The sequence below is a fragment of the Seriola lalandi genome, unplaced genomic scaffold, assembly GCF_002814215.2.
Source record: "Seriola lalandi dorsalis isolate HSWRI2012SDOR001 ecotype SW California unplaced genomic scaffold, Sedor1 jcf7180002054553, whole genome shotgun sequence".
Taxonomy (NCBI): Eukaryota; Metazoa; Chordata; class Actinopteri; order Carangiformes; family Carangidae; genus Seriola; species Seriola lalandi.
Window position 1 is genome coordinate 839,856 of NW_019525106.1, and position 25,520 is coordinate 865,375.

At 39.6% G+C, this 25,520-nt stretch overlaps 2 protein-coding genes across 3 annotated transcripts; one reads left to right on the plus strand and one right to left on the minus strand.

The window, feature by feature from the left end:
• Positions 1 to 2,854: 2,854 nt before the first annotated feature.
• On the minus strand, positions 2,855 to 13,152 carry slc41a2a (solute carrier family 41 member 2a). Its single transcript, XM_087176411.1, is given in 12 exon segments — positions 2,855 to 3,879; positions 3,961 to 4,109; positions 4,212 to 4,234; positions 4,236 to 4,335; positions 7,539 to 7,618; positions 8,304 to 8,451; positions 8,644 to 8,790; positions 9,603 to 9,747; positions 9,845 to 9,916; positions 10,995 to 11,102; positions 11,442 to 11,883; positions 13,022 to 13,152. Coding segments are annotated over 11 exon segments (1,527 nt in total). The 5' UTR covers positions 11,820 to 11,883; positions 13,022 to 13,152; the 3' UTR covers positions 2,855 to 3,702.
• A 603-nt stretch (positions 13,153 to 13,755) lies between these two features.
• washc4 (WASH complex subunit 4) lies at positions 13,756 to 24,397 on the plus strand. Of its 2 annotated transcripts, none has more exons than XM_023415502.2 (33): positions 13,756 to 13,904; positions 15,000 to 15,139; positions 15,244 to 15,297; positions 15,394 to 15,459; positions 15,579 to 15,624; positions 15,733 to 15,800; positions 15,885 to 15,967; positions 16,185 to 16,227; positions 16,331 to 16,434; positions 16,649 to 16,769; positions 16,996 to 17,119; positions 17,210 to 17,337; positions 17,451 to 17,611; positions 17,705 to 17,831; positions 18,028 to 18,153; positions 18,254 to 18,361; positions 18,463 to 18,609; positions 18,694 to 18,773; positions 19,296 to 19,401; positions 19,564 to 19,680; positions 19,873 to 20,041; positions 20,303 to 20,457; positions 20,572 to 20,646; positions 20,725 to 20,829; positions 20,932 to 21,066; positions 21,237 to 21,345; positions 21,446 to 21,512; positions 21,713 to 21,799; positions 22,057 to 22,204; positions 22,303 to 22,399; positions 22,544 to 22,740; positions 22,947 to 23,043; positions 23,237 to 24,397. In XM_023415502.2, exons 1-33 carry the CDS (start codon positions 13,844 to 13,846, stop codon positions 23,299 to 23,301), a joined length of 3,516 nt encoding a protein of 1,171 aa, XP_023271270.1. In that variant the 5' UTR covers positions 13,756 to 13,843; the 3' UTR covers positions 23,302 to 24,397. The 2 variants fall into 2 exon arrangements, with proteins under 2 accessions (XP_023271270.1, XP_023271271.1); XM_023415503.2 differs by having other exon boundaries at positions 13,769 to 13,904; positions 23,240 to 24,397.
• The last annotated feature ends 1,123 nt before the right edge of the window (positions 24,398 to 25,520 follow it).

Consider the following 25,520-nt stretch of genomic DNA (forward strand, 5'->3'; position numbering starts at 1 on the left):
TATGTCCCCATGCAGACTGATCTTATAACTGCATGCACACTTCCACTCACAGGTGGTATCGGTTATACAGCAAAAAAGAGGACTATGCTAGGTTGCCGGATCATCCAACAGCAAAAAAAGCTGAGCCAGGTTCAGCTCTTCCTACAACGCAATGCACTTTGTCCAAGGTGTTGTAGTTTCTTCCGTAGCAATGATTTGAAGATGATGAAGGAATCTCCGCAGACACTGGCTCAGTTGTATATAAAAGGGTTTATTACAAGAAAGCACAGCATCTTTTGACAAGCATCAAAACTGCCTGTGAGAGGATCCAAAGCCAAAAAGAATCTCCTCTTGTTTTTCCCCAAAACCATACAATTTATGGGCTTGGTAACCTCTAGATATATATTCATGACATAGCTAATTCCTAATAACCTAACATTTATGCCCGAACATGGTCATTCTATATGAAGATAAAAGATACCATCAATCCTTTTATTTAAAACAGATGTCAGCTTTAGTCTGGGAGACAGGAACAGAAGGGGTGCTCACCCACTTCTGACACCTGATCTTTCACCTAGAGTCTCCTCCTAAAAACACTCCTATCCTTAACTCACATAGCTGCTGGGACACAACAGTGTCACATTGGCCAATCAAATAAGTGCAAGTGTGCATTTCACATGGATGACAATGTAACATGAACACTGTCACTGTATTTCTATTGTTTCTTTGTATCGTTGTGACCAAAGATAAAATAGTTGCTGGCATGATGACTTCCCACAGTTGTAAAATCCTGATTATTACAAACTGTTTTGCATTGTTAGTTATAGTATCTGATAAGGTTTCAAACTAAATGGATTTATTACTTGTACTGGGCTTCCTCAAATGCCATGTCTTGCCTGTAGGATACCTTAAAAAAGAGAATCATAAACCCCCTCTCCTCAAACTTGACAGTCTGACCCTGTGACTGGGAGGAGGCCTGACATCGGACAATCACCCCCAAAGATTAAGGATAGACTTTGTTCTTAGTCTCTTATGATCTGTGTTCTTTAACTGTCCTTTAACAGAAGGGAAGCATGTTTTTCACCCCTAGGCCAGACATCAACAAAATCCCTTCCTCTGGTAAGTCCAGCAGTAAGTCTAACATGTTCCAACGCCCGATCTCCATCCCTCCTGATAGTAACTCAGCCAAGACTAACTGAGCTGGGTAATTTATGACCATTATTGCTACACACTAGCTCAAGCACTGGTTCTGGCTCATCATCTGGTTCACACCAGAGCAAGTTCCACACACACACACACACACACACACACACACACACTCAACTCAACACAACTCTGTCTATCTCTCTCAAATTTGAATTCATATTCAAATAAGCTTTAGTACTATGGTGGGTCAGAAACCTATAAGAACAGTTACATGATACCTTTCGTCAAACCCTTTTTTAACATGTCCTCTCTTCCAATCAGAAGGTACCACGTTGGCAGCTAAGTCCCTCCACTCTTGTCCAATCAGAGAGCAGGACTTGCTGTAACTCCAACCTACATAGGAACCAGTTTGTGCCCTGCCAGGCATACATCCATGGTGCCAGGTCATAGATGGTATGGGAATATATTAATTAATTAATTAATTAATTAATTAGTATAAATCCTTACAGTCTCAATATGAGCCTTTCTAAGAAGTGTGAAGTCAAAAACTTCAAACTCAAAGTCAACAACAGCAGAAAAAAAACACTGCTCACCATGCCAACAGTCTCTCTTCTCTATCAGTCTCTCTCTCTCTTTCTCTCTCTCTCACGCACACACACACACACTCACACACAACACCAACCTTTCTTCCTCTGTCATCTCTAGATAAGAGTCATAAACTACAACCGACATTCCAATCCTGAGTAGTAACCAGCAAAACACTCTCCACAGACACAGAGCTAAGGAATGCCCCTGTCAATCAAATTTGGGGTTAATGAATAAAGATCACCGTGGCCAGACGTTTTCCGCATGAAACAGCAGCTGTTTTACATAAGGTCTTTATGGTCGGTCTCTGTTTAGGCCTTTCTAAATCATCTCAAAAACTAAAAAAAATAAAGTTTGTGCGTAGATTCATCAACCTCCTCAAAACGCAATAGCATCTCCCAGTAAGTAGCCTAACCTTCTTCTTTGAATCAATGTTTATTTTATTTTTATTTTTTAAAGATTGCTCTTTTTAACCGAGATTTCGGACACAAAACTGCACACTGGCCTTTCTCCCCACAAAATAGGTCAGTTTATGAGGATTGGGGCGATGGATAAACCCTGGTATATTGTTTATTTTTGGCTGGACCACAACAGCGGAGCCAGCCTGCATCAGTTTTAATGATGGCAGAGAGGAATGTTAGGAGAGGAAACAGATATAGTGAGGCTGATTTCTAGTTTCAGGGAAAACTAATTACACTGTCCATGTGTTGCAGGAGGTTAGATCTCACTCAGTATAGGTTATCCCAACCATATGAAAAGACAGTAGGTATTTTATGCCTTGCATGCTCAATCTGATCCTTCACTTAAATATGCTCATTCATGCAATTGATAAAGCTTAATGGCCAAAACTCTTGTTAAGGAATTATTTTCCCATGTGGAATAAATTTTCAGTGACTTGAATACATCACTTAGCATTAAAAAATATTAATTGCATTAAAGAAACATGTATTGTAATAAAGAGACTTGGATGTATGGTATAAGCTTGAGTAAATGAGTTGTGTAGTAGAGATAATGGTGATGAAAGAGCACTATGGGTGCTTCAATGGAGAAGTGTGTTTGTGACTTAATTTGTAGAGGACCAGAGATAAGCACAGACATTTATCTGTTACCAGTAAAAGGGAATAAAAAACCCACCTAAAGCCCAGAATGTTCCAATCTTAAATATCATGTCATAATATGAAAGTACAAACGTCAAGCCTAAGGCATGAAATGGTCAGGCATGCAAACGCCAAGACATGCAAAACACTATTATCTTTTAGGGACATTATAAAAACAGGATGAACCTGAGGTGGACCTGATCTAATCATATTTCCATGTAAGGCAATAACTTGAATACCAGGAAATAATCAAGCAGCAACATCAGGAGCTGAAAAGTAGCCCCACACCGACCAAAGGTTCGCTGACATACGCCAAGACAAACTGACGACTGTTGGTTTTAAGAGTCTAAATCTCTAAGAGTCATAAATGTCCGAAATTGAAATCGGAGGCTGAAAAAACAGTGCGTGACACAGAGGGAGGGGGGAGGACCGACAGCCAGTATTCAAGACTTGTTGTTTCACAAAGGGCTTTATGCTTTAAGAACATACGATTCTCACACGTAGTATTCAAGACTTGTTGCTTGTGAATGTGGATGCATGATGTCCTATTCATTTAAAACCGCTGTTTCACAAAGGTATTATACACGCCCCCCTCACACCTCAGTGCACATCTTTAACATATCCCCCCTGGGAAAGACTACTACATTAAATTTTCCCACAGCCCCCACTCATCAGGATGACCTTGATGACAATAACCAATTCAAGGGGGCGGGGCTTGAGAGGTCATCCATCAAAATTTTTGTCAAAAGGTGAACAATATACTGTATATCTCTGAGAAGGAATAAATCAATCATTGCCTTTGATGATTTTTTGTTGTCCTTTTATTTATTATTTTACCGCCCTAAGTGATGTTTTCATGTATTTGTTCTTCCGCAAGCCTTCTCTTGTTTTGAGCCTACACACTGCCTGAATCACCAACGCACCACAGCATGAGAAAGGCAAGAGAGAGGAGAGCAGTCCCTAGAAGGTCTCCGAGGGCTGTGAGGTAGGGTATTGAGTAACTGTCGGGGTCTTTATGCCTCCGCCATAGACAGTGGACCATACAGTCAGCTATACACAGCAGGGTGAAGACCTAGGAGACAGACACATGAGATTTATTGTAGAACAGTTGATGTTGTCTGCAGAGGGAAATATAACTACACGTCGGACTCACCTGAATCAGGGAAGCAGACAAGAAGGCGACGGTTAAGAGAGGACTGGGCAAAGTGCGGCCTCCTTTCATCAGGTGGATGGTGAGTAAGAAGATCAATTGACCGGGGATGACCAAAAGAAGCAGAATCTGGGCGGATCGATGGTTTGCTCCTGCCATGACAAAGCTGACGAAGCTCAGATTATGTGTGTGTATGTGCATATGGGAAAACTCTAAACACCTTTATTTATACAATTTGACCATGTGATCTTCACCTGAACCAAAGAAAGTGCGGCAAGCAGCTCTTACGGTCCTCAGGAACCTCTCCAGGTGAGAAATTCAAATGCAGATTGGTAGAAATACGACTAGACTGTATGGAGACGAGGTTTCCCCCAATACCTGAGAAGAAAAGAAAAGGTGGGGGCAGGATTAACAGAAAGGCCATATGCAACAAACCTACTGTTTGGCATGTAGTAACAACAAAGAATGTGATAAAAAAATTGAATGACCACCTCAAGGTTGCATGCCTCCACCAACCAGTCAAGTTACAGGGAATCACTTTATCTTTTTTATCCTATGAGACATTTCTGTTAAATTATGTCATGATTTGCATATGAATTCTTGAATTATGGACAAAAATGTGTCTTGTGAAGTTACAGTGGCCTCATTGCCCTTTGACCACCAAATTATAATCAGTTCATCCTTGAGTACAAGTGGAAGTTTGTAACAGACCAAAGGAAATTCCCTCTGGGGGTTCCTGATATATCTCATTCACAAACACGTAAGGTCACTGTGACCTTTGACCTTTGATCACCAAAATCTAATCAGATCGTTTTTGTGTCCAAGTGAATTGTAGCGGAAATATCTGGCTGGCATAAGGCATTAAAGGAGTTCATTGTAAGGACATACAGAGTTATGGACCCAAAATTGACACTTTGTTACTCTTCCCACCATCAAACTATGAAATTGATAGGAAACAGAAACCCCTCTCACAACCAGACCATGGGGTCAAAGGGTCACCTCCAGAGGATCAACAAATGGACACCAGGCAAACTGAGAGCACAGGCAAAATCTCCAGTTTGTAACAATAAGACTCTGTGTATTGATATTTGATTGTTTCTTATATTGGAAACTAACACTAAAAGGACTGAGTATCACTAAGGTGTGACTCCTGGCCTCTCTGTGCCATGCATGAACACACACACCCACCCTCCCTTCCTCTGCCCCTCTCTAGATAAGAGTCATAAACTACGACCCACATTCCAATCCTGGGTAGTAACCAGCAGAACTCTCTTCACAAACACAGATCTGAGGAAGAAAATGAAATGAAATATCTAACTGTTGAAAAAAATATCACATTCATAAGAATGGGGTGTATGAATGGATGGACACCCGAAAACATAATGCCCCCGCTTCAATTTGGCTGGTTTATTCATGCACAGAGGACAGATCTGGTGCAGGGTACACCACGTCTCTCACTGAGTAACACAACTTTGAATGCTTATATAGTCGTTTGCTCTCGAGGAATGTGACTATCAGATGATGACGTCGAGACTTTCACATCTGTGTCTCCTCATATCTGTCACTTTTATTACTTCGAGTCCATCGGGGGGTCCATGATTAAAGTCTCTAAAAGATGTAGATACAACAACAGTCAACAATATAACAATAAAGTCCAGATGTGTAAGGGGTGTCCTGCTCACCCCAAAGGTCAGCAGTTCACCCAAGGCAGACATCCCTCATACACCAACGTCAAAGTTATATACATGCAAAACTATTAATACCTTACAGCTTCTAAATTGCAGAAGTAAACAGAGTCCTAAGTAGGTTAATTAAGAAAGGAGAGCATTACAATTGTGGGAGCACAATGCCAGAGCACTCCATGAGTTTAGCTTTGCACAGTGTCAGACTCAAGCGAGACAGCTTAGAACAAAAAAGCAGAACCGTTATTGTAATCTTTTTCCTTGTGAAAACCTTCCGCCTACTTTACATTAGCCACAACACAACCCACCGCCGACTGTTTTGTTCAGAGATTTGGGTGTAGTATACTAGTAGCTGATAATGTGTTCTTGAGCGGTGTTAGGGGAGAGCACAGGTCATGGGTGCATCCTGACCAGGATAAGAAAAGAAGAGACATAGCTACTTTACTGAAGACACTACTGTCGCCAACTTGTGGGGATTTTTCATCTTGCATCTGATTTGATATTCTTGTTGTGACTTTTGATTCTTGTTTTTCTCCTTTGATTTTGATATTCTTATGAGTAGTTACATTTGACTTTTACATTTTTACCCTTTATATGTCATTTTAATCATATTTGATCTCATGTAAACCTTTTTTTTTTACTTTTTAAATAAATTTAATCTCATGTTATTCTTTTTTAATCTTTTAATGATATTTAATCTCATGTCATCAAGTTAAAGCTCATGTAATACTTTTTATCATTCTTTAAATCAGGTTTAATCTTATGTAATCCTTTTTCTTACTTTTGAATCAAGTGTAATCTCATGTAATCCTTTTTATTTTTGAAATGTTTTCATTTAGAAGATTTTGTGCTCCCGAATAAAGCTATTGAATAAAACTAAGTAGACTGTCCTGATCCATTGAAAAGGCAGAATCTTTTATTTGGTCCCGTCCCTCCAGTTAAGAAATGTCAATGGTTAATTATCGGTTTACTGTTATAGTAAACTGTCATTAAAATGTAACTCAGCATTATTAAAATGTACTCTGCATTATAAATATACTAAATGTTAAACCTATAAACTCAATATAGCAGCTATATCCACAAATAACTTACTAATTTTACAATATGCCTATCTCAGACATGGACACACCACAGTCTTCAAAACTGGACAGTGTGGTATCTTGGCTGAAATATGAGTACAGGATGGAAATGTTATGGAGGATACTCTAGGAGTAAAGGCCGGGGGCCTGAAGAGGGGGAGTACCTCTCCTGGCTTCCACATCCTTGCATTGCTCAACATGGACTTTTGTACAACGTGGCAAGTTTTATGTTATCATCTATCTGTACTCAGAGAATAACCATGTATGGACATAAATGTTGGTTAGGATTTGGCCAAGAGGTATCAAAAGAATATTCAGCCTATAAATTGTATGGGTTTGGGACAAACGGGGGGGAGATCCTTTTTGGCCTTGGGTCCTCTCACAGGCTGTTTTTGATGCTTGTTCAACGATGCTGTGCCTTTTTGTAATAAACCTTTTTATATACAACTGAGCCGGTGTCAGCAGAGATTCCTTCATCATCATCACATCATTGCAAGAGAAGAAACAACAACAGTCTGAAATCAAAGGCTACAAAAACCCTTATGAGCTATTACAAAACACAAGTTAACAGTTAACAGTTAACTGGCACATTTTCCTCCTTTACTTTCCCTCCTCTAAGAGCTCAAATATGCGGACATGGTGTGTCTGTCTTGAGAATTTGCACAAGGCCACTGGGAATTGAAAAGTGATTTGTGTATCCCCACATGCACGGCAAAGCATCTTAAAGGATTTAACCATTTAAGCGTTTTTAAGTCTGTATTTTTACAAAAACACAAATCATAAAAGCACTTTCAGAACTTTAAAAACTTTAACTACTCACCATTTATCACTGGAGCATAAACTATGATTCCTGCCAAGTTTGGATCTGACACAGACTTGTCCAGAATAAGCCCTCCAATACTAAAAGAAGGAAAACCAAAATAAAAGCTTTACATTTCCTGCATATTACTGGCACATTAACACATTAACTAGCTCATTAATAAGAATCTGAGTGTGGATTATGAATTATGAAAATAGAACATTTGATTACGGATTATGTTTGGAAAGAAGAGTGATTCCCGATGAGGGAGTGAATAAACAGAGAGGTCAAAAGAGAAAGCTTTTTCATTTTTTACTTTCTGTTTTATGTAAAACCTTTTAATAAAATTAATACAAAACTGTATTAATATCCTTTTGCATTATTTGGACTTTTGCTAGATTGACTACTATTTGCTTAACATTTTAAATCCTTGTCACATCGTCTTGCTAGTTTCTTTCTGAAAACAATTGCTTCTTTATTTTGGTCTATATGTCATTTAATGATGGCATAATGATGGAATATATATATATATATATATATATATATATATATATGTGTGTGTGTGTGTAGTGTAGCTCATTATGTGGATGACGAAGGAGTACTATTGTTCTTTAACAACAGATCGGATGGTTATGATGAGTGTTTTTATTTTCAACCTTAAGGCCTGGACTGTTTCATGCCAAGGAAAAATGTAAAAATCTAATAATTTACTTTATCTATATACTTCAATATTCACACCACACCTACATGCATAGAAAGAGTAAGTTACAACATTGAGGTGAGTACCTGCTGATGACCATTGCTGTAATGATTGGCTCCCAGCCTGTGCGGAGCAGAATATGACTGGCTGGGTGTTTGGAGGCGATGACCACCCAGAGAGGGATCAGGCACAAAAGTAACATATCCACCAGGTAAAGCACATAGGGATACAGATCTGTGAAGAGAAAAAGTCATTATGTATACTTTCTACAAGCGCTCACTCTGAAACTGAAAAACAGATCTTTGTGGATGTGGAACAAGGGTTAAAAGTGCCATCTGTTGGCCAGAACTGAAAACTGCATGACCTCTGGCTCATAGAGAGACCAAGTGTTGCAGAATCAATCTTCTTGTCTTCATCCTCCTTTACCTGTGAAAGAGTAGAACCACTGACCGCAGCAGGCCAGCAAGGCAAGAGTGATGAGATCTCCAAAGCTTGCCGCCATGGGCGTCGCCACGTTGTCAGGGTTGATTCCCATTCGCTTAGAGCCAGTGATCACTGCCACTATGATGATACCTTGAGGGGTTTAAAGAAAAGGTAAAGCTCTTAATGTATGAGGTGACACTGAAGAAGTCCTGAGGGTGTTCATTTTGTCAGAATATATGTGTTTATTATATGTGTATACAAATGTTTGTCTATGGTGTTATATAAAGAAAGAAACATGAAGCGTGACAAACAGAAGAGATGTGATTTGGAGACCAAAGGGAAGGTAAAGAGGGGCCCAGAAGTCCCACCTGTGCATGGAGCCCATAATTCCCAGCTTTACCTCTGTCTCTGTGGCACTGAGGTTTTGATAATCTCTCTATGCTGAAATTTATTCACACATTCTGAAACCAAACATGAAAAACTCCATGTAAAATAGATTTAAATGTTTTAAATGTGCCTCTTGTTCATATTCCCATTTCTAGAATAATTTGTGTCATGAAGAACAGCTCACTGAACATCTTCTGAAAAAGTGCATATTAGCAATCAAGGAAGTTTTCCTCTGGAAAAAAAAGAAAGACTCAGTTTGAGGAGGCTTAAAGAAAGAAGTAATGATGAGAAAGAATGATAGGATGTATGACACTAGTCCTAAACAGAGAAATGAGAGAATGGATGACACAGAGACAAGGGGGTTAACACCTGTAAATGTATAATGTTTGTGTGATAGTTAATTAAACATGTGAATTTTTGAGGTCATGGGCAAAACAGAGAGGAAGAAAACTAGGACTTCAAAATGTTTTAAACAGATGTAATAGTGATGTGTGTATAGCTGTATTTTTGCACCCATCAAAGCTTTTCACACTGAAGGAAAGATCAAGGACGATGGTTCAAAGTTGTGTTGTTACCTTGCAGCAATGAAGCCACAAAGGCTGTACAAACACTGGTTGAACACAAAAGCGCTACATGATTAAAGGGCATCTTTCCTTCTGCCATCCAGCCCAAGACAGTCGCCATCAGGGAGGCTAACAGGCCCAGCACTGTGGCTTGAAGCTATAAAATCAGAGTGGTCATATTAAACATCCACAAGTTTTAGTGGACTGGAATAAAATTAAGCAGATAAACAGGTAATGATGTAAAAATGATGTACCTGCTTGAGCGCCAGGTTCCCAACAATCAGCATCCACTTTTCTCTGGCAGAGTCCATTTTCCCTGCATTCACCTGACAACATCACAAGTAGCCTATATTATCTCAATAAATATGGATGTTTGAACATTAACATTTCCATAACAACTGCACAACCTCATTTAGTTGATGAAGATCATGTGATATGATTGAAAGCTCCAGCTGTTTACAAAGTTTGAAGTTAAATAGATACACATTGTTGATAATGTTACAACACAAGATCAGACAAGATGGAATTTCATATTTAAAAACATATTTTTCAAATCTTTGCAGAGGCACTAATAATTTTGATACATACTAAAATCCAACATAACAAGTAAATGTAAAGCTAAATGGAAAAAACTAGAGCCTTGCAAATAAAAATGTGATTAATTTTCGTATTAGCAGACAAAATTAAAAAATTTAACATGGAATAAAAAAATTTAAAAAAAGCTAAATAATTCCTTAAAACAGCTGAGCACAATAGTATTTAGAAGGAAATGGCGCATTAATAGGGAACTATTTTCAGCAGCGGAATAACACATACTTTAGGCTCTAGTATTATTCATAGCACCAGAATGGGATGGACTCAAAATAAAATACAATGTCCATGTTCATCATAAGCAAATGTTTGTTTTTTTTTAAATATATGTTACAGTAATGGATGATAATTACCACGACATTTGATCATTATATTATTATTATTATTGGACTGTTGTTAGCATTGATTCGTCCTGCAGAATATTGTATTGTAAGCTGATGTCCTGCTGTGGTCTTCACAGCTCTGTGAGGAGTTTCACACCCATGATGCAAGAGGGCAAAAATATTGTTCTGAGAAAGAAGCTGTATCAGTTCATGTATTTTTGCCTCTCTTTATTTATTTATTTATTTCACTGAATATATTTTAAGCTATATGTTTTATTGTGTTAACTGTTCTCTTATACTGTATGTAATTTACTCAATATATGTCACCTATGCCTCTGTAGTAAATAGTTGACTGACAAGATGTCCCTTTTTACGTGTTATCATGGTGAGCTTGTGAGTTCATTAAATTGCTGTCTAGTGTGCACATCTCTCTCTCTTTCTCTCTCTCCCTCTCTCTCTGTGTGTGTGTGTGTGTGTGTGTGACACTCACAGCAGTTGAGAGTCTGGAGGCCAGAGTCATTTCCAGGTTCCCCTTCATGCCTAATACAGCAGGGACCAGGATGAAGATCTCTGTGATTTCCTGGAACACGTCCCAGTTCTGCCGTGAACACACACACACACACACACACACACACACACACACACACACAGTGCAAAATAAATGAGCCACAGTCAACACCACAAAAACACAATAAATCCTCTTTATTCAAAATAAACACACAAATTTACAATTTAAAGGAGTTTTTATTTATTTTCTCTCTCTCTCTCCTTCCCCTCTCTTCACCTCTCTACTTATTTGAAAATTGAGAATGTTTTCAATATCTTGTCTGCTTGATTTAGCAACTAGGCATTTGGAAAGACTAGAAATGATGACTTTCCATGGGACATCACTCTTAAAAACCTCTTTGTCCTCCTCAGCATTTGGCCGTTTCCTCACCTGAACCACATCCAGCAAAATCCCAGCAGAGACTGTCCCAAGCCCAGCCAGCAGAAATGGCACCAGGATCTGCAGCACCATGGAACAGATGGACTCTGCAGGTACAACCGGGCGATCTGCATCCTTTGCTCTCGCGGATCCACTGATCGTTGACCGACCGTAAAGTTGATTGGGGAGCAGAAAGTCTGTCTCACTGTACTCCTGTGGCTCATAATGGAGACTGGTGTGGACAGGTGAAATATTCCCATTAGAGCTGAAATGTTGTGGACTTCCAGAGTGTTGGGATAAGGATCTGTTTGATCTGTACTGTTGGTTGGGGCTTCTTCCCCCAGAGCTACTTGTGGGCTGTTGCTTATCCTGTGACTGTGGGACAACCATGGTGTAAAGTTGAGTTTTTGCAGGATGTTATTCCTGCTGCTCCAGCTCCTGAGAATCTCCTACACTGGTCACACACAGTTGGCAAAAAGAGGATGATGATTTGCTTTGAAAAGAGTTCATTAACAAGGTTGACAATACAGCAATACAAGAGATATAACTGTTATAACAACATCTGTGACTTACAAAATACACAACAGAAAAAAGGTTCTCCTTCTACACCACTACATACCAGCAATGTCCTGAAATAAGACAGAATAAACTGCACAGAAGCAGAAATAAATAAATAATAATTAAGAGTTGGTGGATGCATGGCAGTGTTACATTACCAATAGCTTCTACAATGAGGATCTGTAATATAAAAGGACTTCTAAACTTTTTTCACTTCCATGAAAAATCAAGTTTGCAACTTTGGCATGTTGAACATATTGCTGTTGCATGAGGCTGTTTCAGAGTCATCTGATGGCAGAGATTGCCTGCATTATCATTCTTCATGCCTCTTTCCCATCAGCAACACTGAGGCTATGTTGTCTGACAGAGACAATGCACTTCATTTGACATTCCTAAGAGATGATCAGGTACGAAAAGGCTGAGCTCACCAAGTTGTAAGAGAGGAATTGTACAACATGTTTTTTAACAGTAAAAATGTCAGTGGATCAAAAATACGCTCAATAATCAGCTTTATCCCATTGAAAAGGCTTGAATGAATTGTAACTTTACTATATTCTTAACCATGGTTTGGCAGCTGAGAAAATATAACTTTGCATTATTGTATAATGTTAAATATTCATACTAATGATAATCCAAGCAATATCTAATCAAAATGCTCAGCAAAGTTACAAGCACACTTTGCGAAAGTCAGCACAGTATGATGATCAGAAGTACATAAAGCAAAGCAGGGTACATCAAACAGACACTGTATTATGAAAGTCTTTCTACAGTTTGGCAAGAACCAGCTCTGAGATCACGATCCAAGAGTTAAGGCCAAAATAAGAACTTCAAATAGAGTTTTAATTCTCGTATCAAATTAATTTTCAATGCCTAGTTTCTTGTGTATCTCCTAGTATCTCCAGTATCTGTGTTTTCATATATTATATGAAAACACAGATACTTCATGCAAAAGAAATATGTCAATATTCTTTTTATTTTAATACTCTGAGCAACATAGTTAGGAGTAGTATAGAAGAGTAAAAAAAGGGCCTTACCCTTAATTTGAAACTGTAGGAGTAGAAGAGGCATCTGTTCTCACACTCCAGTGCTGACCTTGACTCTTCCTCGTGGCCTCTGTCGTCCTCTGAATGGTGTGCTGAGTCTTCACTGTGGCATTACCCTAACCCCTCCTACACACACACAAACATACACACAAACACACACACACACACACACACACACACACACACACACACACACACACACACACACACACACACACCACATAACTCTCACTCTCTTGCGCCCTATACCATGTCTTGTGCATGCATATTCAAATACAGTGACAGCCTGTGTATAGCCCTGCAGACTGCAGGATATACACATATTTGACAGTTCTTTGTTAAGAGCAGTCCAGTGCTGGCCTGAGAATGTATTATAGCAAAGTTGTTATGGTTGTTGTTCCTTCACATGGAATGTATTGTCTTATTTTTACTTATCTTAACATTAATTTTTTATAGGGACAAGTAGCCTTCTTATAGACCAATTCCATAAACCACTACTGCTTCTGTAGTTTGCATGCAATATCTGTCCGTAGATAGGTTGTTTTTTTTACTAATGCATGCAATTAAAAATCTATCTATCTATCTATCTATCTATCTATCTATCTATCTATCTATCTATCTATCTATCTATCTATCTATCTATCTATCTATCTATCTATCTATCTATCTATCTATCTATCCTCTGATAGTCAACACCTCTGAACTCCATTTCCCATGAACACTAGCGACCATTCATAAAATCATGAGACCCGTCATGGGACCGTGCAGCTTCACTTTTTAACACCAGTGTTTTGGGTCACCTATCCTGGCAGTATGGCGGTAGAAACCATCGCACCTGACTGGGAGTTTGACCGTTTTGACGACGGTTCACAAAGTAAGTGCTGCGTTCAGTCCTGACATGCAGAGAAAACCAACAACTACATTAGCCTCCAGTGTTAGCTTACGCTGCTAGCAAGATGCTTTACCACCGGGCACCGTCTATTTAGTGGAAGGGAACCCTTCCTCCGGTTCATTGCAAACAAATGCCCATCAAATAAACATCTTTGAGATTATCTTGCGTACTATTTACTGTAAATGAACGCCCAGCACACCCAGGCTAGTTGAAATGTGAAGTGTAAATTCGTGAAATGAAGTGACGACGATAAGTTAGCTGACGTTAATCACCGCAACCTCAGTATGACAGTGTAATAACAGTTAGTTTTGACAGTGACTAAAAACAGCTTAAATTACATTACGTTACTTCTGTTTAACAAGAACAAGAACGCATTAAAAAGGGCAACAACAGTAAATACCCAGGTTAACATTGGCATTTGAATATTTTCTGTGTTGATACTGCATCTTCTCTCTGGCTCATAAAATACAAATATTTAGCTAGCTAGTCGGGCAGACATTAATCGTAAACCACATTAAAACATGGACCTTAGCAGCCATCCTTCAACTGTGGTTGGTAGAAAAGACTCAGGATATACATTGTTGTACCAGTCACCAGTGGAAGAAGTAATCATGTGCATACCTTTTCCTTCTCTCATACTTAAAGTGTACTTTACTCATGATACTTCTGTACTTGAGCAAAACGTTGAATGCAGGTCAGGATCACATGTAAACACACACACAGGTTAGTTTATCACAAGTATATTTTGTTCATTAAAGATTAATTAATACTTAATTAGCATTTTATAACTGCTGTAGCTGGTAAAGGTAGAGGTTGTTTACTATATAATATTGGGTAATGAATTAAATAGTGCATAATGTTTTATAAAATACTTTGGAAGAAAATTTTAATGTGAGAAATAAGTAAATAACCATGTAAATCTAGTCTAGTTGAGTAAGAAGTACAGTATTTACCCATGTAATGTAGGGGAGTAGAAGTAAGAAAATAGTTTACAGACTCAAAAAATACTTTAATATAAGTAGTAAGTGTGATTTTGAGCCACTGAGAATGTCTTCGATGTAACCCTCCATGCCACAGAAATACACACAGAGGTCCAATTGAAGAACTACAGCAAGTTTCTGGAGGAGTACACATCTCAGCTGAGGGGTATCGAGGAGGCATTGGATGACTCCATCGGAGATGTGTGGGACTTCACTCTGGACCCCATCACCCTGAAGGTAAAATGCCAGTGGCTATACATGCGTCTGAATATGTACACAACTGGGTTTACACAGTTTAAACTTGTGTAATTTCCTCCTTAATACTTTCTTCACTCTTTCAGCTTCTCCCATACGAGCAGTCATCCTTACTGGAGTTAATTAAAACAGACAACAAGGTAAGTAAAGACAAAGAGTCTGTGACTGTTAAAGTCTCATATCCACAAAGTTGTTTTTCCTTTTTAATGATCAGTTTTGTTTTGTATGGTGTGTAGGTTCTGAACAAAGTCATCACAGTTTATGCTGCACTCTGTAGTGAAGTGAAGAAGCTTAAGTATGAGGTAAGAATGGTCAAAGTAGTGCACTCTACACCTACTCTTCTTTAAGCAGAATATCTTTATATGTATGTTCTGTATCCATTGTTATTAATTTTTGATATTTATGTCCTGTCCACTTGCAGGCAGAAACCAAGTTCTACAATGGCTCATTATACTATGGGGAAGGAGGTAATCATTCAGGGAGCAGTGCTTCCGTTTATCCTGGATTTGCCCTTATTTGAACTTATGGCTTACAATACATAAAAAATACACTGTATATGTGTTTTTGTCCTACAGTGTCAGACACCAGTGTTGTTGAAGGAGAATCCCAGATTCAGATGGGTAGATTCATCTCTTTCCTTCAGGTGAGCAATGAATAATTTCTTTCATACCACAATTTATTGGAGTTGAGAAAACACTGATGGCTTCTCTCTCTGTTCTTTCAATAGGAACTGTCCTGCTTTGTGTCAAGATGTTATGAAGTGGTGGTCAACATTGTCCATCAGCTGGCTGCCCTCTACAACAGCAACAAGTAAGACGAACAGAAGCCAGTCATATTGCACAGTGAATGTACTGTTCTTGCTGGATTGGTTTAAATACCCACTTTGTGAAAAGAGTCTTCATGCACTTTATATGCAGAGAAAAGCCGACCATACACACTGCAGTTGTGGTTTGAGTATTATTTGCATGTTTTGCTCCATTACAATGAAAACAAAACATACCAAAGCATTTCTCTTTTCATATCTCAGGGGTGCAACAAAAATCATTGAGTCGTCAGGTGTCCATTTCCAGGTTGGTTTAAAATTTTAACCATTTCTTTTATGAGTGTGTGTTGAGAATGTGTTCACAGTCTCTAAATATTTCTTACCATGTCTGTTTTGTGTTCCTACTGCAGATAGTGTACGAACACCTCGGGGAGTTGTTAGTGGTACTGCTCACACTCGATGAGATTATGGAAAATCATGGCACACTAAAAGATCACTGGAAGATGTATAAAAGGTTAACACACAGACACACTCACACACACACAACTATCGCAACCAGTGAGATAAAATAAAGGCTGAAGTAAAATTTTATTTCTTATTATGGCGCCCATATTCAGGTGATAGGAAATTCTTTTTTTATACCTAAATTAATTTCTTTAAACCAATTAAAGAATTAATTTTGTAATCTTATACTGTTTGTAGTCATTTCTAACTTCATTCTATCATAGGTTATTGAAATCAGTGCACCATAATCCTGGGAAATTTTCCATTCCTGAGGAGAAACTGAAACCATTCGAAAAGCTCCTGCTCAAGCTGGAGGGACAGCTGCTGGATGGCATGATACTACAGGTATCTTCTCCTTTTCAGCCCTTTATTATGTTATAGAATTGATTTATTTGGTTGATACAATTAAGTATTTGCTAAAAAAGCCAGTGTTTTTAGTTTTGAGGTAATATGCAAACAGATTAAATTCTACATCTTTGAGCATTTGTCCTTTTAAGGCTGAACACTTGATTGAGTAAGTTTGTTCATGTTTAACACCATTGACCTCATAATGTTTACAAATGTGTGACAGGCCTGTGTGGAACAGAGATTCGATGACCCTGGGGAAGGAGTAGCTGTTGCCAAAAACAGTGCCTTCGCTGAGGAGTTCGCCTTCAACATTCGCACCATATTCACTAATGTTGAGTCTAAGATCGGTTAGTTCCTCCTCACATCAACACTTGGTTTCACAGGTGGCAACTTCTTCCTGCAACTTCAAAATATTTTTTTGTTCATGTGCTTTTCAGGAGAACCTTCAGAGATTGACCAGAGAGATAAGTATGCTGGCGTCTGTGGTCTCTTTGCGCTTCACTTTCACATCTTCAGGAGTGTCGACAAGAAGCTCTACAAGGCACTGCTCGATGTCTGTAAAAAGGTAGTGTTGTGCTCTTGGCGTGCTGTCTTTCTTTAGTTGTAACACCCCTTTCTGATCCTGTGGATCCAGTGGAAACGTCTTTTTCACGTGTTTCTGTCTGCCCTTTCCTCCAGGTTCCAGCTGTCACTTTGACTGCTAACATCATCTGGTTTCCCGACACTTTCCTCATCGCTAAGGTCCCAGCTGCAGCTAAACTGATGGATAAGAAGAGTCTCCAGGCCATCAGAGCGCAGAGAGACACGTACCTGCAACAAAGAGCTCAGACACTAACAAAGTCAGCAGGGCAAAAACTCACTCGCATATATTCTGTTTAAACCAGATTTTTCTATTTGAGAATCTAATTGTTTCAGTTGTCCTTTCTCTTCAGGGATGTTCAGTCCTACTACGTGTTTGTAACCTCTTGGATGATGAAGATGGAGTCCATCTTATCCAAGGAGCATAAAAGTGACAAGCTGGCAGACGACCTTAACAGCAGATGTAATGTGTTTGTACAGGTAAAGACTGACAGCATAATCCTCTCAGCAAGGCTCAGCCAGACAGCAGGGGAGAGCATGAGACCACAAAGACCAGTGCATCACATGGCTTTCACATTTTCCCAGTACTTTTAAGATGCATTGATTATCCTCCATATGAAAAACTGACTCTAACACTCTCACAACTGACCCCCTCTGTGTTTTCTCTCCCTCACAGGGCATCCTGTATGCATACAGCATCAGCACCATTATCAAGACTACCATGAACATGTACATGTCGATGCAGCGGCCCATGACCAAGACCTCTGTCAAAGCGCTCTGCCGACTGGTTGAATTGCTCAAGGTGTGTGTGTATTTGTGGGTGCATGCACACAATTTCCATTCCAGCACATTCATGGTCTGTCTGATTAAAACTAATAAGGTGAAATCATGTCTCCCCTCAGGCTGTGGAGCACACAGTTCACAGGAGGTCTATGGTTGTAGCCGACTCTGTGTCTCACATCACTCAGCAGCTGCAGTCACAGGCCCTCAACGCCATCGGCACTGCCAAGGTAAACACAGACACGCAAATAATAGCTCAAATTATTAGTACTCACAGGAGTGATGTGTTTTTATATATTTTTTCTATTATTTTATGCTTTTCTCCCTAAAGAAAAGGGTGATCTCTGACAAGAAGTACAGTGAGCAGAGGCTGGATGTCCTGTCGTCTTTGGTACTGGCAGAAAATGCCCTCAGTGGACCCAGCACAAAAGAGCGACGCCTCGTTGTGTCTTTGGCTCTGTGTGTCGGCACACAGCTGGTACGTTAGGAAAAGTTGGTGGTTGATGGGATACAGGCACTTGTTTCCCTTTATTTCATTTCATCAATCTCTTGCTTCTTCTAGAAAACATTCAAAGATGAGGAGCTGCTTCCGCTGCAGCTTGTGCTGAAGAAGCTGGATCTGATCAGTGAGCTGCGTGAGAGGTGTGACTTTTTTTTTTTTTTTTTGATTAGCAACAAAATTTCAACTGCAACAATTCTAGTCAATGCATGGCACAATCCCTTTTTTTACTCCTATCTGCCACGTACTGGCAAAGCGTTTAACCCTCTAGGCTGGAAAGAAAACTAGTCGAGATGCTACAGCTTGTTGTAGCGCCAGTGTGACAGGCAGCTTGTGAAATATAATGCAACTGTTTTTCCGTCTTGTTACTGGCTCACAGTCAAAGAGTTTGCACAGTAGTTTGGAGAACAGGCTAAAACCAAACACTTAATATAATCAAATCATTTAAATGCTGACATTCATCACTTTGGCAGGTGACTGTCAACAGTTATCTGTCAAAGATAAATGTTTACTGGCATCTGGCCCGGGATGGATGCTAATGTTTGACCTTGTCAGAACTATGTTTGGCACAAATCCATGCATTCATGTAAGCAGTTTGATGTTTTCTTTGACCTACTTTAAGAGTCTGTAGTCATACTGAAGGACTGTTTTCCTTTGTTCCTCAGGGTCAAGCTGCAATGTGACTGTAGTTTCCTTTACTGGCACCGAGCTGTGTTTCCCATCTACCTAGATGATGTATATGACAACGCTGTGGATGCAGCACGAATACATGTAGGCTGACAGGCTTCTGATGTACACATCATTTTGAAGATCTGAAACACTGTACATGCTAATGCATATAAACTGCTTTCACTTTGATTTAATTCTTACCTGTTCTTCTTCTGCTTTTGATGATCGGCTGTTCTGGATGACGTCTGTGATTGGCTGGAGCAGTACATGTTTAGCGCGCTGCGGGACAGCGTGCCGTCCATGTTGCATGCCAAACACATGGAGTCATGTGACCAGCTACTGGAGAGCTACAACAAGGAGATCATGGAGGTGTTCAATGAGGTGAGAGAAGATACAATATTGCAACCAGGGTAAGGAGACGAAAGAGGAAATGTACAGAATGGTGTTGGGATGTTTGATGTAGAAGGAATTTCTACCAAATGTTGACCAGAGTTGTGATTGCAACCTCCATATTGCTGTTGCACATTTGTGAACGTTGTTTTATCTTTGGTTTTGTGTAATTCTCTCATGTAGCACCTGCTGGACAAGCTGTGTAAAGAGATTGAGAAGGACCTGCGTCTCTCTGTTCACACCCACCTCAAACTGGACGACAGGAACCCTTTCAAAGTTGGCATGAAGGATCTGGCCCACTTCTTCTCCCTCAAACCCATCCGGTTCTTCAACCGCTTCATTCATATCAAAGGTGCCGAAAAACTCTTTATGCATTCTCACGCACAGATTATTTTCAGTCCTGTTTTTGTTTTTATCTTTTTTGTTGTTAGTGGGATATTTAACAAACATTTTGTTTTTCTCTGGATCCAGAAAGTAATATTTCTAGCTGTTATCTTTGAGTGGTAGAACTAAGTAAAACGAATCATGAAGTTGAAAAAGAACATAGTGTGTGTGTTGTATAATGCTGACACCTGCTGGAAAACAGCAATAAAAAATCTTAATGTCCTCCCAGCCTATGTGACCCACTACCTGGATAAAACTTTCTACAACCTGACTACTGTGGCTCTGCACGACTGGGCCACCTACAGTGAGATGAGAAACCTCGCCACACAGCGTTATGGTCTTACCATGACAGAGGCACACCTGCCCAGCCAGACCCTGGAGCAGGTCTGTGTGGTTGCACCTTATACATTATTAACAGACTTTTTTATTTATTTATTTTAATTAAAAGAATAGCTGATAAATGGTTGATTAACTGTGTCCTCTGTGTGGTCTCATCAGGGTTTGGATGTTCTGGAGATCATGAGGAACATTCATGTTTTTGTCTCACGCTACCTTTATAACCTCAACAACCAGGTAAGACTTAAAGCCTCCATGTTCCCCTTCTTTATTTTGAACCAAACAGTTTTTACTGAAATCATTGCTGTCCAATAGATCTTCATAGAGAAGGCAAGTAACAACAAGCACTTGAACACCATCAACATCCGTCACATTGCCAACTCCATTCGGACCCACGGCACGGGCATTATGAACACCACGGTGAGTTACGGGAGAGGCAGTCAAGTGTTTTAATACGTTTCCATTTGGACATGTCTACTGGAGTTTTCTTTTTTTTTCACATCTCCTCTTTGATTTCATCAGGTGAATTTCACCTACCAGTTCCTGCGTAAGAAGTTTTACATCTTCAGCCAGTTTATGTACGATGAACACATCAAGTCCAGACTGATCAAGGACATCCGCTTCTTCAGAGAAACAAAGGACCAGTCTGATCAGAAGGTAAGATAAGAGTCGCTAACAAAGCAGGAGAGACAGATGGTGAATATTGTTAAGTTGTCATGTTGTTTTTGGAATCAGTTAGCTAGATGTTCTTCCTTCCTTCCACCAGGTGAAATAACTTGTAACTCCCAGCTATTGTTCAGCTGTAACTGTTTGTGTTTTTGTCATAGTATCCATTTGAGAGAGCAGAGAAGTTTAACCGTGGCATCAGGAAGCTTGGCATCACCCCTGACGGACAGAGCTACCTGGACCAGTTCAGACAGCTCATCAGTCAGATTGGTGAGAAATACACATGAAATACAGTTGAACTCTTCTTACTGTGTGAATTCCACCACAGGCGCAGGCATAAACCAACGCTAATTTTACCGTTTTCTTTCAGGCAATGCCATGGGCTATGTGCGTATGATCCGTTCTGGAGGCCTCCACTGTTGCAGCAGTGCCATCAGGTTAGAAAAAAGGAAGATGGTTTTTGTCATGCTGTGTAATATACCTTTGTGCTGTCTTTCATCGTGATATGAAGGGCTCTTGAGTAACCTTTGGAAATGCTCAAAGAAGTGGATTCACTGATGAAATTTCCTCCCTGAAAATTGGAGGTTTATTTCTGACAGATCTCACTATAATGTTGTCATGTCTGTATCGTTTCCAGGTTTGTTCCTGACCTGGAGGATATAGTCAACTTTGAGGAGCTGGTGAAGGAGGAGGGGCTGTCAGAGGAGACTCAGAGAGCTGCTAGGTAGGCCAGATTTGAAAATCTTCTGCTTTTCTCTCTAGAAAGTTACATGCCTTTATTTCAGTGTTGCCTGTAGATGATTGTGGTTATTGTGATATCTTTAGTGGATGTTAAACTGTGAGATTCAGTGTTTGATTGATGTGTTCAATGATGTTATTTTTCACATGCATTTCCTTTAGGTGGCACTGCAGCTATAAATGTGAGGGAAACATCACCTGCTGTTTTCACAGTTCTTCTTAAACATTTTGTGTCTTTCCCAGTGTCCTAGACTCAGTGTTGGGAGATCTGACCAGCAACTCTGCCGAAGGGACAGAGTACTTCAAGATGCTGGTGGCGGTGTTTGCAGCTGAGTTTCGCAGCGCCAAGAATATGCACCTGAGGAACTTCTACATGATTGTACCTCCACTGGTCAGTGCCGAGAATTTTCATTTGTGTTTCTGCTATGTTAAACTACATTAGATTTGTAGCACTTCTAGTAATTGATACACAACAAATCTCTATTGTAGACTGTTAATTTCGTGGAGCACTCCATCAGCTGCAAAGAGAAACTCAACAAGAAAAACAAAAGTGGAGCTGCTTTCACAGATGATGGCTTTGCGATGGGTAAGTGGGCAAAAGGGGATAAATACCATTTTAGCTGAAAAAGCATCCTTAAGCCCTCATGCTTTACTGCTTCTGTGTCAGCTCTTGACTTACTGTCCTCTCTCTATTTCCCCTCTACCACTGCTTTGTCTCTGGCTCGCTCAGGCGTGGCATACATCCTGAAGCTGCTCGACCAGTATCTGGAGTTCGACTCCTTGCACTGGTTCCAGGCCGTCAGAGATAAGTACAAGAAAGAGATGAATGCTGTGGTGAAGGAGCAGAACGTCCAATCTGCCAGTCAGGATGAAAAGTTGCTGCAAACTATGAACCTCACCCAAAAAAGGCTGGATATCTACCTTCAGGTACAGTGTCAGTTTTCCGGCCTTTCAATGCGTCTCTCCATTGATTGTCATGTCAGTTAAAAAAAAAAAAAGCAGGCTGTGTCAATAAATCTGTCGGCTCCCTTTCATTCCCCCTTTCAAATGTGGACATACATAGCAACAAAGAAAATGCGTGGAAGATGTAGATGATGTTTCACACTGACCTCTCTGTCTATCTCTCACTGCAGGAGTTTGAGCTGCTCCACTTCTCTTTAAGCAGCGCAAGGATCTTCTTCAGAGCAGACAAGACTGCAGCTGAGGAGACTCAGGAGAAGAAGGATAAAGGTTAGATGGTGGTGTGATGATTAATTGAGTCTTCAATTATGCACAACCACTAGCACACCCACCCTGTTATACAGGATTTTGTAGATGATTTTTCATGGTAGATGAATGAATTAAAAAGATGGTATCATGATTAATGAATGAAGAGGTCTGTGACTTTAGATCTCACAAGTGACTTTGCGATTCTCTCCACCAGAAGACACTGCAAAAGCAGGAGGTACTTCAGACGGCTCCACCCCCACTGACACTGCCTCAAAGTGAACCAGCAGACAGTGATCTCGTGTTGGATTATAACTCTTGAGAGTACTGTCACATGAGCAGAGCATGTAACTGGCCAGAAGGAGGTGAAGAGAAGATCTCAAACTGTAGACTACTTTGAAGTGTGTGTGTGTGCGTGCGTGTGTGTGCGTGCGTGCGTGCATGCGTGCGTGAAACTGGATAAAACAACACAGTTGATGGACACCATTTGAAGATTCTTTGTGTCCCATGATGAAAGGGTTATCTTCATTAGAGATTGAATGTTTTCTCGAAGTGCTACGGCAGGAAGTGTCTTTTTCTTTTGTTTCCATTTTACAGAAACATAAATGTAACATCCCACAGCTTTCAAGTATGTCAGCTTCTAATAAATTCAGTTTGAATTTGTAGCATTTACACAAGCGAGTGTAGTGTGAAAGATGAGGCATAGGGTAGAAGTGGATCCCTTCCTCTACCACACAGCTTTTTGATACTTTAACACTCGGTCTAGAATGACTGGATTATTTTTCTACAGTAGAAGCCTCAGCTGTGTGTGTGTCCTCTGCTGATCAGAGATGACTTCAATCATTGACTAATTTGCATGGGTTTTTATTTCAGTGCTGTTTTATTGCTGCATCGCTTTGTTAATGTCCAGTGTAATGGTTGTGATAACATTATGACTGTTCACGGCCTTTAATGGCAGCTCTGTAGGCTATAGCACACTATTGAGAACTCTTGAGAATGTTTCACTGTATAATCTTCACGTTTGTGTGCCATATTTGTCTACTGCTAATTTTTGTTTTGCCCATTTTATACATTGTGTGAAATAAGGTGTGTATGTGCCTTTCTAAACTGTGGAGAATGTTTTGATCACCTAATTAATTTAGAATACATCTACACACACCAGATTCTTGATCTGAGTGTTTGCATAGTACGAAAGTTTCACTATTTCTCCTCAGCACTGGAGGTGTATCATTACATCTTTATTTTGCAATTTTGTATCTATCAACATGTGACAAAAAGGCCACAATCGGGTCAAAATTACATTCCATGAATTAACTTGCTTGAAGAGAAAGGTCTGTAAAGTCTTTCAAGACTAATAAAATTTGCACTTTCAATAGAATTTAATGTGTCTCAATCATGAGTTTGTACTGAATAGTTAAGATACTGCAAAGGGTCTTAAAAGCACAAATTCCATGCAGTGTTTACTATGCATGTTTCCCAGTGTAAACATTAAACCTGTGTAGTATATATACATATATATATATAATTAATCTTACACATGAATGTCTTCCATAGCAACAATGTACAGGTTTTGTCTGCAAATTTGAACATCAAAAATAAAACTGACTCCAGGAAGAAGGTTGAACCTCATGAGGGACCCCCGATTTTAAAAAGGGCAATAAACAACATACACACACAGTGGTTCAGGAAAGCCTTTTCTGCTTTAATACAAAGAAAAGAAGCTTTTCACTTCAGAAAATACAATATTGGTCTGGATTTTTTTTTTTCTCCTCAAATTGTCAGTTTTCCGTTTCCTACGAAATGCTGCTGTTCACTGCTGTTCAAACAGCTTGAATTGAAATACATCCCTTCTTTTGCTTTGGACTCGAACCTCGGTGGATGATCTCCATGTTTAGTTTTTGTTTTTTGGCTGAGAATCAGGCCTTTCCTTAAATGACATTTTTAATTTTGTATTATTTTGTAAGTGCCCACAGTGCCATGTGACACCCTGTCCAGCAGATCCAGAAATGTCCTGTTACATCCACATATTGCATCCATGCTCACCTCATAAAAACGAGGTACAAGGCAGGGCAAAATTTCTTCCAAAATAGATGTCATATATATATATATACATACATATATATATATATATCAATCATATATACACATTCGTACATACATACACTAATTTATGTGATGCAAAGAAACAAAAAATGTACACATTTCTTACAAAATTGTAACAAAGACTGGAAAGTGTTTTGTTTGCTCTGGAACAACATTGTGTAGCTGTTTAGCCTCTGCGAGGATTCGTCCACATTTGAGGACACCAAAGTAGTCTCCCAGATTTGTGTCCAAGGTCAGCTGGCACAGAACTCACAGAGAGACGGACAGAAGGAGAAACAAAGTATGATGGTGGTGCAAATACAGAGGTTCATGGTATCAAAGTAAATTGAAAGTAGGAAAAAAAAAGGTGAGATGAAAAGGGATGCATGTGGAAAAGTAGCTTGACCCCTCCCTCCCAC

Bases quoted from the DNA above. Each gene is read 5' to 3' on its own strand.
- washc4 (XM_023415502.2), top strand. From the start codon at position 13,844: ATGGCGGTAGAAACCATCGCACCTGACTGGGAGTTTGACCGTTTTGAC. The intron at 15,460-15,578 runs GTAAGAATGGTC...GTCCACTTGCAG, and splicing joins TGAAGAAGCTTAAGTATGAG to GCAGAAACCAAGTTCTACAA. The intron at 16,228-16,330 runs GTTGGTTTAAAA...TTCCTACTGCAG, and splicing joins CGTCAGGTGTCCATTTCCAG to ATAGTGTACGAACACCTCGG.